Source organism: Phalacrocorax carbo, chromosome 1, assembly GCF_963921805.1.
Source record: "Phalacrocorax carbo chromosome 1, bPhaCar2.1, whole genome shotgun sequence".
Taxonomy (NCBI): Eukaryota; Metazoa; Chordata; class Aves; order Suliformes; family Phalacrocoracidae; genus Phalacrocorax; species Phalacrocorax carbo.
Genome location: NC_087513.1, coordinates 5116976 through 5132372, shown reverse-complemented (window position 1 = coordinate 5132372; position 15397 = coordinate 5116976). Strand labels below are relative to the sequence as shown.

General features: G+C 47.7%; 1 protein-coding gene across 3 annotated transcripts in view; it reads right to left on the bottom strand.

Annotated features, from left to right (window-relative positions):
- The window catches only part of LOC104046570 (store-operated calcium entry regulator STIMATE), a 37376-nt gene that overhangs the window by 11200 nt on the left and 10779 nt on the right, over positions 1–15397 (bottom strand). For all 3 annotated transcript variants that reach the window (XM_064442624.1, XM_064442639.1, XM_064442632.1), the window contains exons 2-4: positions 11663–11711; positions 10626–10721; positions 8553–8674 (exon numbers count right to left, since the gene is read on the bottom strand). In XM_064442624.1, the coding sequence (XP_064298694.1) occupies positions 8553–8674; positions 10626–10721; positions 11663–11711 (267 nt within the window). The remainder of the gene's footprint in view (positions 1–8552; positions 8675–10625; positions 10722–11662; positions 11712–15397) is intronic.

Here is a 15397-nt window from a genome sequence, read left to right as displayed (position 1 = left end):
GCTTTGGGGCATCAGCCATTTGGTTTGTCCCTTCTCTGGTACTCTTTTGTCAAGGTATCAGAGATTTCGTTTCTCTTCACCTTGACAAACATAGAAAAGGCTGCAGAGATGGGTCCCCCCCAATTTTTCCAGCACCCTTCCAATGGATAGGAGCCTTGCAGGAGCAGCATGTGGAATAGTGGAGCATTTTGACCAGAATGGCAGAATGATAATCTTTCCTGAATTAAAGCTAATCCCAATAACAACCCCCAAAACAAGATACTGCTGGACCGACCCACCCCTAGACAAGGACCAGTCAGTATCCTGCACACTCCTCTATAAAAAGTAAAAATAAATCAATCATTAAAGACATCACCTGCAATTTGCTCCCTGCCAAGCCTTACCCACCCAGTTGCCAGCAATAGTCTGAAAATTTCTGGTCACCATTTTTAATACAAGAAGCATAAGCTTCCAGTCCTGAACAGAATTAATTTTTCTGCTGATGAAGTGAACGGCTGGTTATGTGATATTCGCTGTCTGAGCAAGAGACGGGGGCTCCATCGCCCCAGGTTTTAGTGCAATTCACTCAAAAAGAATCAATGCTAATTAAATATGAATGTTTCCAATGGGGTACTCACCAAGTAATAAGTAAAAGCGTATTTGTATTGTTAACAATGATAATGGTACCATATCTATTACATGTGCTTGCTTCAGCCCTCTGTAAACTCCCTGCCAGCTGGTTATCATCTTCCCAGGCTCATCAGAATACCTCAGGTCTGCAAAACTGAGCTACTTATCTGGCTTAGGAAAGCTCCAACATTTCCTCTTACCACTTGAATATAAAGATAACCCCTGGCAACACTCATTTCCAGCATAATCAGGCTGGAATTTGGAATTGCATCTGTGCAAGAGAACCCAACCCACCGCGAGACGCCAATGCTCAATGTACTGTCTCGGATGGCATTGGACTGGGAGCTCTGCTCCACTTTTCTCAGTGCAATACTGTTGAGATGTGGCAGGGGAAGACAACACCAGCTGTTTGCAAATGCACATTTATCCAAACCACTATGCAAACCTCCAGCCACTGAGACCAGCAGTGCATACCAGGATTTAGCTGGTATCCAGCCGAGCCCAGCTCTAGGGATGTCTGCATCCCAGCAAGGGCAGAACAGGTTTGCACGTATATTTATCCTTGTTCTGTCATTTGTTAGCAATGTACCAAAACATTTGCCTCATTGCAAAGCTACAGCTAAGTAGCAGAGGCATCCAGCTAGCGTCTCCATGCCAGAGACCTCAGAGTGATCACCTTGCATCCCAGCTTTTTAACTGCTCAAGCCATGATTGAGAAGGAAGCAAAGGAGGGGAGAGGGAAGGACTGGGAGGCCAGGGATGCAGGGAGGCTGCTGAGCTGGGAGGACAGCAAGCAGAGCGTGCCAGACCAGCAGGCAACCGCGTGGAGAGGGGAAAGGAAGAGGGAGCCAGGAAGGTTACGTGTGAGTGCAACCAGCAGAGCCCGCAGAGGATTTCAGAAAGCGCACGTCTCCGCTCCCTGGCAGGCAACAGCTTAATGGGTGGTCTGTGGAGGAGACTGGAGCAGTGTTATAGGCAGCTGGCAATTAAAAGATGGTGTCAGAGAGCCTTTGATCCTCCTGAGCACGGACAGCCTCCCCCGATAGACTTGGGTGCCTAGTTGTCTTTGGCACAGGTTAGGTATAGTGGTGCTTTTTTGCCCCATAGCCCAAGACCGACCAATTCTCCTACAAACCCCCAGGTTACCACCGCCCATCACAGCTTGGAGTACAAACAAAACAGGAAAACAAACATATCCATTGTGTCCTTCCTGCATTTGAACTCTTTCCCTTTTGCTCTGTGTTATCAGCTGTGCTCCATCCCCCGTGGAGAGAGAGGATGAACAGCCACAGCACCCTTTGCAAGTTGGCTCTCCTGCGCTGCGGTCGCAAAGGCACTTGCAGAACACTTCCCTCTGTCATCTCAGCATGCTCAAAACACAGCAGCAAGTTTGAGATCTCTCCTAAATACCTATCCCCTCACACCCCTTTGGGGACAGGAGATCACTACTATCCATCACGACAAACAGCAGGCTATGGTTCTTCATTTGGTGTACTGTGCACTAGCCAGCCCTAGACAGGTTTTGGCTAACCAGGCTGATACACAGACACTAGGAAAGACAACGTGCTTCTTAACATACCCTAGGCATGGACTTGCCCATGTCTCCAAGGTTAACAGCTCTTCACCCAAAAAATTTTTGCTTCACTTCCAGTGAACAAGGAAGCCATCAAACTGCTCTTGAGTTTTCTCGAGGTTTGGCAACCTTTAGGAAAGGAAAACCTTTGCTCCATTCACTAGAGAACAGTTTTCAGTGTGCAACTGCAAGATCCCACCAAGGGAACCCCAGTTCCCCGAGACCAGAGGCCTGCCCCAGTTAGGCCAGCTTCACTGGCTAAGTGTACAGGGCACGTACAAGTGGCACAGCAAGCCTGCACTACCGAGCAGGACAGACCTGCACCCCTTACCACCCACCACATCCCACCTTGTCAAATGCGCCTCCATCGCAGCACGGAGCTTCAAATACGAACATTTCTCACGCCGGTCTTTTCTGCATCACCTACAGATGATGGTGTGAATCTACTCCACAGCTGGAAGGATATCAGCACTTCTTACACATCCAGGATAGACAGTGGAAGGATACGGAAAGAGACCCACAGACCTACGCAGAGGCCAGATTTGGCCATCTGCTCTATCACCTTAAGCAGCTCAAAATTGCTACTGTTTTGCAACCTCTTCCACCTCCTTTTCCACTCCGAGTTTTGTTTTCAGGCTACAGGATGAGATGCTTCTGTACATGAATCCATGCTGGAGCACAGAATTAGACAGGACTTAATTTCTATCCCCCGACAGGAAGATCAGAGGGTGTCTCCAGAGTTATTTTACTACACCTTGGTCTCCCAAGGACAGGATGCTGCTCTGTACCAAAATAACTCGGTACAAAGATGAAAATGAAACAGCCGCATGGACCACAGGGCTGCAAGGATGACTTCAGCTATAAATAGACATTGGCTCATGTCCTCTTCACCAAGGAGCTCAGCTGGCTGCTCCTTACCTCAGCAGGCTTGGGGTCCGAGGACCATCGATCCACCTCAGAGTAGCCATCATCCAAGTCTAACTCACCACCAATTCATCTAACTCTGACTAATGCCGGTAACACGCAAGTCACCATCTATTGGCATCTCATCAGGGAAGAGGGAGCCTTTGGTGTGGTCCCTGGACAAGTCCACGAGACAGACTGGCCACATTTCCTCTTTCCACAGTTAGGAAGTAAGGCTGGAAAACTTGAGCTGATCCTGGCTAACCACGCACCTCATCATGAGGGATCCTCAGATGCAACTTAATGTCTTTAATGGATCAAGTGCTGCCCAGAGATTCCTTGCTGCATGGATGGGAGAGGATTCTCTCCCATTCATGGGAATGGCAGGAAGAATGTGCAGAAGGAATAGCGGGAAGATGTGCCAGGGGAGGGTTAGGTTGGGTATTAGGAAAAGGTTCTTCCCCCAGAGGGTGGTGGAGCCCTGGCACAGGCTCCCCAGGGAGGCATCACGGCACCAGCCTGGTGACATTCAAGAAGCACTTGGACAAGGCCCTCAGAGACACGGTGTGAATTTGGGGCTGTCCTGTGCAGGGACAGGAGTTGGACTCGATGATCCTTGTGGGTCCCTTCCAACTCAGGGCATTCTGTGATTCTTCCTACATGAAATCTTTCCATTACATAAATCTAGGCGAGTGCCAACAAGGCTGTTTCTGCCACACAAGACTTTTTTTTCCAGCTGGCAATCTGCTACCTGAAGGGAGGGAAAAAAAACCCCAGCCCTCTTCTTCACCGTGTTCAGAGCTTCCCTTTCCTTGTAGGAGAATGGGGAACAAGTCCAAAAGATCTCTGCAGCCTCCATATCACACCTGTTCGGACATTATATGTACCATGCTCCCTTTGAACACTTCCAACTAGGACTGGGGACAAGAAACTGGAAGGTAACCCAGGACATCTCAGCTCTGCACACTGACTCCACCACCAACCTCGCCTTTTAGCTTAACAAACACCCTTTGCTCAAACCTTCTTATAGCCATCTCCCGCACTAACAGAAATAAATATCCTCCTTCACCCCGAAGGATGCACATGCTGCATTTAGACTGTTCTCCTCCAGCAGCATCGCTGGTGCTCCCCACCATCAGCAGAACTCCCTTGGTGCAGACCTAGGCCCGCTGATCCCTGCGGCAACCTCACACAAATGCACATCTTGCATATTCTGCTTGTGCGTGGGAGCCCGACTGCTCACAGAGCAAAGGCAGCACGGCTTGAGGTATTTGAGTTGTTACCACACAACAGGATTAGTTTTAATCCAGACTGTCTAATGTACCAAGCTGTCAGCAGAGCCCACATGTTACTGCCAGACAGCTTTATTTATGGTCTTTTGGGGACTGTGTGTGCACTGAGTAGGTAGGAAAAAGCTTAACCACAGCCAAAGAAGGTTCAGGGGGGTTGAGGAAAAGCAAATATTTGAAAGCAATGAAAGTTGTACTGGGTGACATGGTGGGGATAGAAAAAGTCAGTAAAAACCTCTTAAGAGATACTCAAATGGTACCTCCAAAACCAAGGGATCTAATTATCAGTGCCACATACAGAGGAGGGTAAGAAATAGCAGCAAAGCATCTGAACTGCGCAGAAGTGCTCCCTTTGGGGGCAAGAGCAGGTTTTCACAGACTGGGACCTGATGCACCAGAGCAGCCAGATGGGTCCAGTGGACATCCCAGACCCTCTCTGACACATTCTACATCTGAACTAAACGTAGGTGTACAGCTGGAATCAGTCCCCAGTGTCACACCACTGCTCGGATCTCCAGTCCCTGGAGATATTGCTGTTGCAGTGGGGTAAACAATGCTGCCACCATCCAGATCCCAGGGGTTCAAAGGTGTGCACCCCTGCTCAGAGCTGGGGGCTTGACCACACGCTTCATTCAAGGGTGATCCTCAGTCCTCTCCTTACTTTTCTCCCTGGCCCCGGAAGGGGAAAGGCCAAGCACGCTAAGGACAGGACAGGCCCTCAGGTTAGAGCGATTTTCAGCAGTATTTCCTCAAGCATTAGCAGCCAGCTCCCTTGGCTGCTTCAGGACGTGGGAATATTTGTTACGGAAATTTTGTACAAGATCACAACAGGGCCAAAAGCAGCCTACACAGGTCCTCAGTTAAACTCAGCAGCTGGCACAGAGCACATTCTCCTATAACTAAATTTGATCAGCAGAGTTCAACAGGCCACTAAACAGACTTTAAAGGCCTCCAAGCAACATGCCTTTCCATTTCCAGACAGTGAATGAGCACAAAGCATCAAGCTTAGACTAGTCAGGGACTGCAACCACAGCCATACACAAGTCAGCAGCCAGATGGGCATCCAGAGAGGGATTTTCAAGCAAGAACACCCTCTTTTTCTTCCCATCATTTCTTAATGCTCCTCTTCAGCATTTTACTTGCACATTGCAGAAACCACCTCTTAATGCAAATTCTTAGTGTTTGCTTACCTAAAAGAAATACTCCACTATTTTTCAAGTAACGCTTTAGAGTTATTAGACACAACCACAACAGCAGGACACCGCAGCCATCCAGAGGTTCCCCCTAGGGAGTTGCTTATTGCCATGGGAATGAGTGAGGCAAAGCGAGCTGGAGCAGTTTGGAGGTGGGGCACAAAGGTGAACCAGGCTTCACCTGCATGCTCTGACTCCAGCCAGCCTCTCCCCTCCTCAGCCTACATAGGCTCAGCAGCACCTCCAAGCCCTTGGGTATTCACCTCCCAAGTCCTTTGCAGCTTAAACTCTGCTTTACTCTCCTCCCTGCAGAAGTTCCCGACAGGGAAAACTCCTCCAGACATAGCCTGCAGCTACCCTGCTAGAGCAATGGTGCACAGAGCATCCCTGGAGTTTGTTAGCTTTGGGTATGTGTAAAGTAACTCCCATTCTCCAAAGCATACTTGAACCAAGATGAAGAATAAACCTCTCCAATCTTTGATCTTAGGAGCCAAGCAGCTGCAGAAGAGCCAGCAGCCTTTTAAAATACAGTTTCCTGTGCTTAGATGCAATCTGAAGCGTAATCGAGAGCTGCTGGGCAAAGATGGACGAACATGAGCATATAGAAGCCTATGACTCTCCACTAACTAAAAACCAGGTCATTCCTGGCTGGAGCAGTCTTTGGCTGAGAGCTCAGGCACAAGAGAGGCTGATCTCAGAATGGGTGTCTCCTGGTTTGTCTTTTTTTTTTTAAATTCAGAAGTAATTGATTTTTCTAAACAGTTCTAGACAACTGGATGCTGAAAGGGGCAGCATAGATTTAGGTGCTTTCCCTTCCCTTTTCTTTGCTCCTCCATTAATGCAGCTATTGCAGTCACACAGGGAGAACCACCCGGGGCCGTGGAGATGGGCATGCCACCAGCAAAGCAGAAGGGAATGCTGGAGCCCAAAACAAAGCATAACTGCAGCAGTTTGCAGCAGTTGCAGGGATGCAACTGAGAGCTGCAAGGTCAGAAAGGAAGCAGTTGCAACAGATTTCCCCCCCGTCCCCCTTCAAGACCATGCAGGTAGACGGGTACGGGCTCTACTGGACAAGGACACAAGTGTTCTTTCCTGATGGTTGGAGCAATGACACTCACCACTGTCTGCAGCATGAATTCAATGTTTTCCTGCCCTTCGTCTTCTGCAGGACTGCAAGAAATGCTTTTGCTCCTCAGGAGAATTGAGGAAAGAAACATGAAGTCTGGTACAGCAATTAGAGCAGAAAATGAATCATATTTCTGGAGCCTGTATCAAATCATACGAAGTTTACTAGCAGCTTCCAAACGGTTTTGGTAGTTACTTAACACCTGAGATGAGGTTAGTGCTTCGCTTCCCTCGCCCTACCTAACTTTTCCATCGTGGTCACTCTGGCTAGAGACCTGCACCAAGAGCAGTGCTCGGTAGATGAGATATTTAACCCCCAATTCAAGAGCTAAAGTCAAGCAACAGCAGAATTTTTTTTTTTATTAATGAAAGCAAGGTTTCCTCAGAAGGGTGAGCTGTTTCTGTGGTCTAAGCCAGCCTTCATGAGGGGCCAGCTACAGGCCAACAGAAGTTCACTACTGCTCTGCAAGGTTAAAGCAAACTGCCAATACACTTTAACATTTCCTTGCTTCTGCTCAGCTGCAAACGTGGCGCATGAAGCTGTGCCCGGGGATGACTGTGATTGGGCTTCAAGTCCTTGTTGCTCAAAGGGGGAAAAGTGCCAGTCCCTGAACTGAGAATATCTGAATTCCTCTGCTGCCTCATCTGAATGACTTCAGCACTCTCTGCTTGGCTCCTGAGCTCTGAGAAAGAGCCATTCGGGGAAAAAAAGGTAGTCCCCACCAAATGCATGCTATCGGGATGCTGAACCTGCTCTGGAGACCACTGCAACCTTTAAAGCCAGTCACAGCTTTGATGACAGCCAGTCCTGCCACATCCCATCACCTCAACACATCTCTTGTCATCTCGTTCTGACTCTGTAGCTGATTCTGATGTCTCACAAACCCAACCGTCCCCTTCATCCTGTGCCATGACCACTTACACATGCTGACCGTGATCCTGAGTAAGAGCTCATAAATCAGTGGGATCTCTGCATAATCCCAGTTTGGCCCAAGATCCACCAGCTCAGTTATTCAGCCAGCTACTAAAAATACAAAGGAATGAGACTACTTTCAGAACAGACTTAATGATTACAATCTTAAAGGTGGGAAAGTGATTAGTATGAAGAGGATAGAATCTCAAAAATAAGACCGAATTAACCTGTATATTAGATATAACTTAAGAGGCAAAAGGGTAATTTTTCCCTTTCCTGCCGCCACAGAGAAGCTCTGTTCTCAGGGAAGCTGGCTCTGCTCTTTCTGAAGAGAAGTGCTACCCTCTAGCGGGGCTGGCTGAGAAAAGCTTTTCGGAAACTCTCCATCTCAAGGCAGTAATCAAAGCAGAGAGAGGCCAGACTGAGGCATACTTTTTTCTTTTAAATCAGCTGGGAGAAAACAAAACAAAAAACCTCATCACCAAAACAAACACAAAATGCCACGAGTCATTTGAGACTTCAGCTTTGGGGCCAGGTTGTATCTTGCTGATGCCTCCTACGGCTCAAGACAAACGCAAGAACAGCTCTATGTTTTGGACTGAAGGGCTAGGAAAAAACCCCAAAAGAATCCCACAAAAATCACCGCCACCACACCCAAACACCTTAAGTTTATCATACGCATGTCCCAGGGTATAAATCTGCCCAAGGAAACGTTCAGCCTTTCATTGCCAACCTGCTACGCCCAAGAGCGCTCGGCAAGGCAGCGGGCAGAGCTACCTGTGACCTAGCGATGTCCCAGCACTACCACTGTGAGCTCCTTGGAGAAGGGTAACGGAAGCAGGAGGCTCACTTGTTTTATCCCCAAACTGTGGTTTCTACCCTTTTCTTCTCCACATTCACAGCTGGCAGCAAACAAGCCACCTCTGCGCAGAGCGGTTGACACCTACCATATTCTCCGAAGACCAGGTACATGGACTTCTTACGCTGCACGATCCAGGAGACAGCTTTCACACCAAGCCAGATCAGCAGCATTCCCAGAGTGGCATCAAGGATGAAATTGATAAGGTATCTGAGAGCAGGGGAAAAGTCAGGTTTCAGCTGTGTTCTTAAGCCGTATTCAAAATCTTTTATTTCATTATAGGAACCCATAAAAAAACCCCCAAGATTTCAAAAACCCCCACTTAACAGTCCAAGATCACTTTTCTTTTATTCAATTTACCTATAGCCTCACCAGGTTCAGCAGAGAAGGGAGCAGGCTCCACCAACTCTCTGGCATTGCTCATTTCTTTATACAGCATAAGATACTTCCTGGGCTAGCCTTAAGAGTTACCCCAAAAAAGGGGACTTTCCGTTTGCAGTATCTTTTGTTCATGTTAGAATGAAATCCCAAGTTTCAGTGAAACAGAACCAAACATTTCTGTATTTTCATACAAGAAAATGGACGCTGCTGGGACACCAGAGCTGCTCTGCAAACTGCGCTGCAGAAGAGATGAAAAAGCCCATTTTACTGAGCAGCTGCAAGAGGCTCCTATGGGCAGAGACACAGACAGAGAGGCAGAAAGTCTTGGGAGAGACAACAAGCCCATGCTCAACAGGAGGCATCCTGGGGTCCCCACGGCAGATCGAGGAGCTGAACCCATCCCCACCATGAGATTTGGGCCTGACGGGTTTGTTCTGCAGCTTTGGGTATTTAAGCCTTGCTGGACAGAGCACCAGAGGCAGGAGTCCTGCAGGAACCTTCTGGGGATTGCAAGATCCAAGCTCTAATCCAGGGCTTGGTATTTTAATGAACTCCAGAGGAAAAAATATCAGACTAACGTTTTCTGGCCAGTTTTCCATTATTGGAATATTTTCTGCCAGCTAAGGCCAGATTTCTACGGTGTGAAGAAAATATCAAGCACAGAGCTACAGGAATGAACATTTCCCTTTCCAGAACTTGATACTGCCTCTGAATAAAGACGCTGAAAACAACAATCTGCTTTTAATATCCTTTTTGAAAACACGACACTGAGTTTTTCTACATGGAAAGGCTCAGACTAGCTTATTACAGTTTCCAGCTGCCGAAGTCAGAGTACTCTGATACAAACATGAGGCTCTGGTGGTTTATACTGGGCAGGACATGTAGCATATGGGCCTCAAAGCCCAGAGACATGGCTTTAGGGTTTTAAGCTGCCTTGTTCAGGATGACAAGTCAGGCAGCACGGGGAAACACAAAACACTCATTAGGGAAAAAAACCAACCCCGAACTGAAGGGCACAGCGTAATCACAAAACAGTTTATTTTAAAACAGTGTCTGTTTAAAAAACAACGATGAATCATATTAGAGGTTATATTTAGCCCCAGCTAAACTTGTGTTTGTTTAAAGAAACATATTAAGGTGCATCACTTTTATATATTAAAAGAAGATGGGCCAGAAGGTTTTCAGCAGTATTTTGAAGCCTAGAGGAGTTTCTCAAAGCAAGATAAAGTTAATTCTGAATCTAAACCTGTAGCTGCAAAGTAGCTGGTCTGAAGTAAAGGCAGCACTTCCATATTAAGTGCGAAGTCTGGCTTAGAAAGACCCCAAACAGGACTATGGAAATACATGTGGTAGATGCAACTGAATATCCAAAAAAACCCCCCATCCTTATATTGGTCAAAGGCCTTCACCCAGAGAGTTAGGAGAGCATTCTCAACACTGCACTGAGACCAGCCAAATTGCAAAGTCTGATGCGCAAACAAATGGCACGTTTAACAGTTGCAACTGCCCGGGGCACCGCTGCCTTATTTCCTGCAGCTTTTTGCCCATATATTTCAGGGTGCTTTTAATCCTCAGAAAAGCACAGTCGCACAGCCTCATCTCCGTCAGACCAGGAGACTACAAAGACCAAGAGACAACCCAGACCCTGAAAATAAGCACAGCATGGTTTATCCCCACCTAGTACTTTAAATGGATCGGTTTCCACCATATACATTTTCCCATAGGCTTCCTTCCCCCTTTTACAGATGTAGGATATGAATGCAAGCACTTGTGTACTTACAGAGAGCAAGGGTCCTCTTCAGTGAGATCTGACAGAAAAATATTGGCAAAGTGGATGAAGAGGGCACCTATTGCTTGCTTGGAGGTATCATAAAACCTGGAGAAAAAAGGCATAAAGATCTGTGCCCTGGAGCACAGCAGCCCAGCAGTCACCCAAGTGAAGGCCCTGCATGGATCTGCTTTCCTCCAAGATGCTTTCCTGATGCACAAGAAGTTGTACATGGTAGAAAATGGAGAGCTTGGCTGACTCCAAATACTTCAGAACAAGAGACAGCACTTCAACACGCAGCAGCTCAGTCTTGCAGATCTGCACCCAACTCTTGCTGCGGAGCTCTAGCCTGCAGCGAAGGGTGGTTTGCCCTCCAGTGCCCAGCCCAGCCTCGGTTTCTCCAACCAGCAGTAGGTGCAGGGAAAGTGTTCGGCTACTTATGATTTTTGCACCACTCCATAGGGACTAGGACTGCATTCCCAAATTACTGTAGAGGAAGAACCAAACTGAGAAGACTAACAGGCTTTTCATCGCTAACGTTGGCTGGTAGCGGACTGTTCGCTAAGCCCACCCATACGCCCACCTCTTGGCAGCCAGTAAATCCTACAATACAGAGGTGCTTTGCAGAGGTGTCCGGAGCTGACAGCAATACCCAGCTACCTTACATCAATGCACAGCCAAGCACGTTGCCTGGTCTATACCTGAGTTGGGTCAGGGGACACCAAATTAATCAAGTTTAAGAACAAAACTTAACCCTGTCTGGGAGACAGCTCACGTGCAGATATGCCAGCAGATCGGAGAGGATCGTAACCTCTTGGTTCATTCACCTACAGTAAAAACAAACTTTTCTGGAGGAGCTAGGGAGGGAATTTTACTTCTAGGGAGCACCAGCTACTTTATGGAGTAGCTGGAAGTGGCAGCAGAGCATTTCATTTTATGACTAAATACCATGCAGGATATTCAGAAGGCCCAGAGGATTGTTAGTATAAGAAGAAAATAATAATATTACAGATACATGGTCTTTTCAAGCTCCAAATCAAAAATCTCACCATATCCTCCAGGGACGCCTCTCTTCCTTTGGTTCCTTAAATCGTTTTACTGCAAAGAAAATTAGAGAGGTTATGTTAACCAGCAGAGCTGAACCAATACACGTGTGTAGTCTGTCATGATCTTCAATGCAAAATCAGTCAAAAAAGTAAATCTGGAGGACCCTCAGCATTTGCTAGTCTACAGCTGAGCAAACCCAGAAGACCCAGCTCCAAAGTGCCCAGAGGCAACGCACGCACCCACAGGTCAGAAGGATGAACAGCAGATGTGTTTGGGAGGTAGGTGTGCGCTTCTGGCGTCCTTCAGCAACAGCATCTTCATGCCGTGAGACACGACCTGAGGGGAGCTAGGGAGGGCTCGCCACTACCTACCAGCTCTGGAGAGTCTTCCAGGCAAATTGCAATTATGGTATCGACAGTGGAACGATGTGGCCCAAGAGTCCATTAAGCTTTTGAGCCACAGCAGCGCAATAAAGCCACCTCCTCCTTGCAGCTAACAGAACCAGAGGACCTTCAAGGAAGCAGGACCTTGCACACATCTCCAGCACAAAGGTACCACTGCCAAGCCCTGAAACCCTGCGAGCTGGCGTGGTGCCAAGCTTGTGCCAGCTAGCATTAAAACATTATTTCATCACACATTTTGCATGCTCACTGGCTACCACTGTGGAGCGGTAGTCTGAGACACGTTCAAGGTCAGGTTGGATGTGGTTCTGAACAACCTGACCTAGTTGAAGATGTCCCTGCTCACTGCAGGGGGGCTGGACTAGGTGACCCTTAAAGGTTCCTTCCAACCCAAACCATTCTATGATTCTTCAAATGAAGTCCCCCAGGCCATGGATGAGTTTGCTCCTTGCAGCCCTTCAGGTCTCTCCTCCTCTAAGGACTCCTCTGGTGCTGTCTATTGCAGTTGCTGCTCTGGGCTTTCTCTAGTTACTACCTGGAGATAACAGCAACTTGGATTTTTACCTACTTTTGCTCAGAGCGGTGTCCAAGCATTGCAAAAGCATCTCAAAGGGTCCCAGTTAGTTTGTCAGAGATTTGATGCTCTCCTTAGGTTCAACCAGCTTTTACAGGCACAAATAGGAGCTGCTAATGGAAAAGGGCCAAGTACCAAGTCCCACGCAGACGTCATTCTTGATTGTTTTGCTCTCACTCCAGCTAGGAGCTCATTTCAGGAAGTACCAACTACCAAGCCAACTCTTCTCCCTTTAAACCTACAGGTACCAATGCTCTGGAACAAGCAGACCGGGAAGAGGCTTTTCCACTACATTAGATTTATTAATTAGAAGAAAAAAAAAAACCACAAGTAAAGGGCAATCAGTGGCACTGTCTTGCTTAGTGGTAAGGTTGCTAACAGCTACATCTAGAGTGGAGAGATCATTACAGCTGCTGCCCTGAGCACGCTGCCTCCAAACCCCAGGCAGACATGGAGGGTGCAGACCCCCAACCTTGCCTCAGCTGCTGGAACCACCCTCCTCCTCACCAGCACCAACAAGCTCAAGACTGAGAGCGGGTTAAATCTGCCACAATCAGTTCCCAAAAGTGCTGCCAGCTTGAACAGGATTCAGAGTTAAAAATAATGAGCTGTGACCTTTATTATTTTTTCTTCAATTCCCTCAAAAAAAAAAAAAAGGCATTTCATCCTCTAACTCCTGACAGTCCAGCCAGGGATGCGAGCAGAGCGGCTGCTTGGTGGTGCCATCTAGCGAAACCAGGAGCCCGAAAGCAACGGGACACGTAAGCATGAATCAACACGCAATGTACAACCCTGTTAGAGGAACCACCCCAAGAGCGCATATGGTGAGTGCTAGTCACCAAATCCTTCTATACCTCCCAGCTGTGCCCGATACTGGGCAGATCACTGCGATAAATGCACTGAAGAGTATGCAGACTGCAGAAGTACAAACAGCCCATCAGTTAATCTATTTTATCATCACTGAGTCTTTACCCGTGGGAGCCCCGTAGCCTACTCTGCTCCTTTAGAAAGCAACCAAAAGCCAGAACAGACACACAACATCCCAATTGTCACAGCTATTCTTTCTTTATCTCCCCCCCAGTTACAGGTAATCAGCCACTGCCTTCAAATTTACATCGAAAGGGACTTTTTTCATTGCTGACAGTTCTTGGCACATGAGGATGCTTCCCAGGGCTACTTGGGGATATGAAGACAGGGACCCAGAGTGCCACAGATGAAATCAGGGCCATCAGAGCCACGTGCTCCTCCTGCCTGCCCTCCAGTGGGGTAGGGAGATGCACTTTTTAGACACGAGTTTCCTTACTGCCCATGGGAGGAACAAGGCACAGCAACACCTCTAGTCCATTTTAGATCACCAACACTTCAGATAAGGCCAGAACAATTTTAAACACAACTTGGTATCCAGCTCTCTTTCCAGATTTACACTCCTTCCACTGGTTAGCCTTTCAATTAATGAAACTACAGAAACTCACAGCTTCTGTCCAAGTAAAAACTGCCCTTTTAGAGACAGGAACTGATTAGAGACCAGGAACACCACAGTGGCCATTCCCATGTGCATCCCATAAAATGCCCACAGGGAATCTGAATGACTCAAGTTATAACCTGAAACAAGGCTTTTTCTTCCCCTGCTTGGTGGGGGAACACACAGCTTTGACAGCACAACTCATACAAGCTCCACGTACCAGAAGACAGACCCACCTCCAAAAGCAGAGTCAGCGGCAGGCTCAGTAAAGGCTGGGAAGAAGCACCAAAACATTAGCTGGGTACAGCCAATTTCCAAATAAAGGGCTCCCTGCTATTCTGCATCTAGATGGTAATTAACTGATCTGTTCAGTCCAGCTGTGCCTGAGCGCTCAGCCTGCCAGCTGGAGCCCTACCATCTGCCCCAAGGGACAGCCGGGGCTCGTTCCCCGGGGAAATGCCTTCCTGGTCCAGCCTGGAAGGACGCAGGCACTTCCCTGCCAGGGGCCGTGATGTTTCAGAAGTACAACTTTCTACTTCTTTTACCGGCAAGGTGACAGGGCAATATATGAAAAGACGATCCCCCTAATCCCAGGACTTCGGTCAGGCACATGCAGAGCTTTTGGTGCCACTCAAATCCATAGAAAAAGAGCACAACCTGATCCGCTATTGCCATTAATAAGCAACAAAGCAGCGGCCATGTCAAGTCACACCAGGCATTGCTGCAGCAGTTTGTGTCCTATCCCTGTCCAGAAGAAATGCCTGGTTTCCCTTATCCAGCTGAATCCTACCACGAGATACCCCTGCAGCAACGACTTCCATCAGCACAAACAAGGTCTGCCATCACTGATGCCCTTCAAAGGGCTGTTTGCATTTCACCCACCCACAAGCAAGAGCCCTATGGACCAACCAAGCTGTTTGAGGGGCCAGAAGTATTTAACTGAGCCTAATAAGCTTGCTCAACTCATGGGGCAAAGAGCACGGTGCTGCAGAGAAGCTGTTGGAAGGGTCTGCAGGCCACCAGGCCGGCCAGCTGACCACTAGCCCAACCGCAAGAGTGCCAGGGATGATTTTCATTACAGTCTTAATGAAAAGTGACATGTTATATATCCACAGCCACTCAGGCTAGAAATACAGTAATTCAGTGTGATAAGATGACAAGTAAGAGGTAAGAAGTTAATGGTGTGGTGCCTTGTTGAACACAGCTTGTCATGCCTCATTAGATTTAAGAGAGTTATCCGAGCCTGTGTAATTATCAGAGACAGTAAAACTGTTGTATTAAAGATAAAAGCTAGTATTAT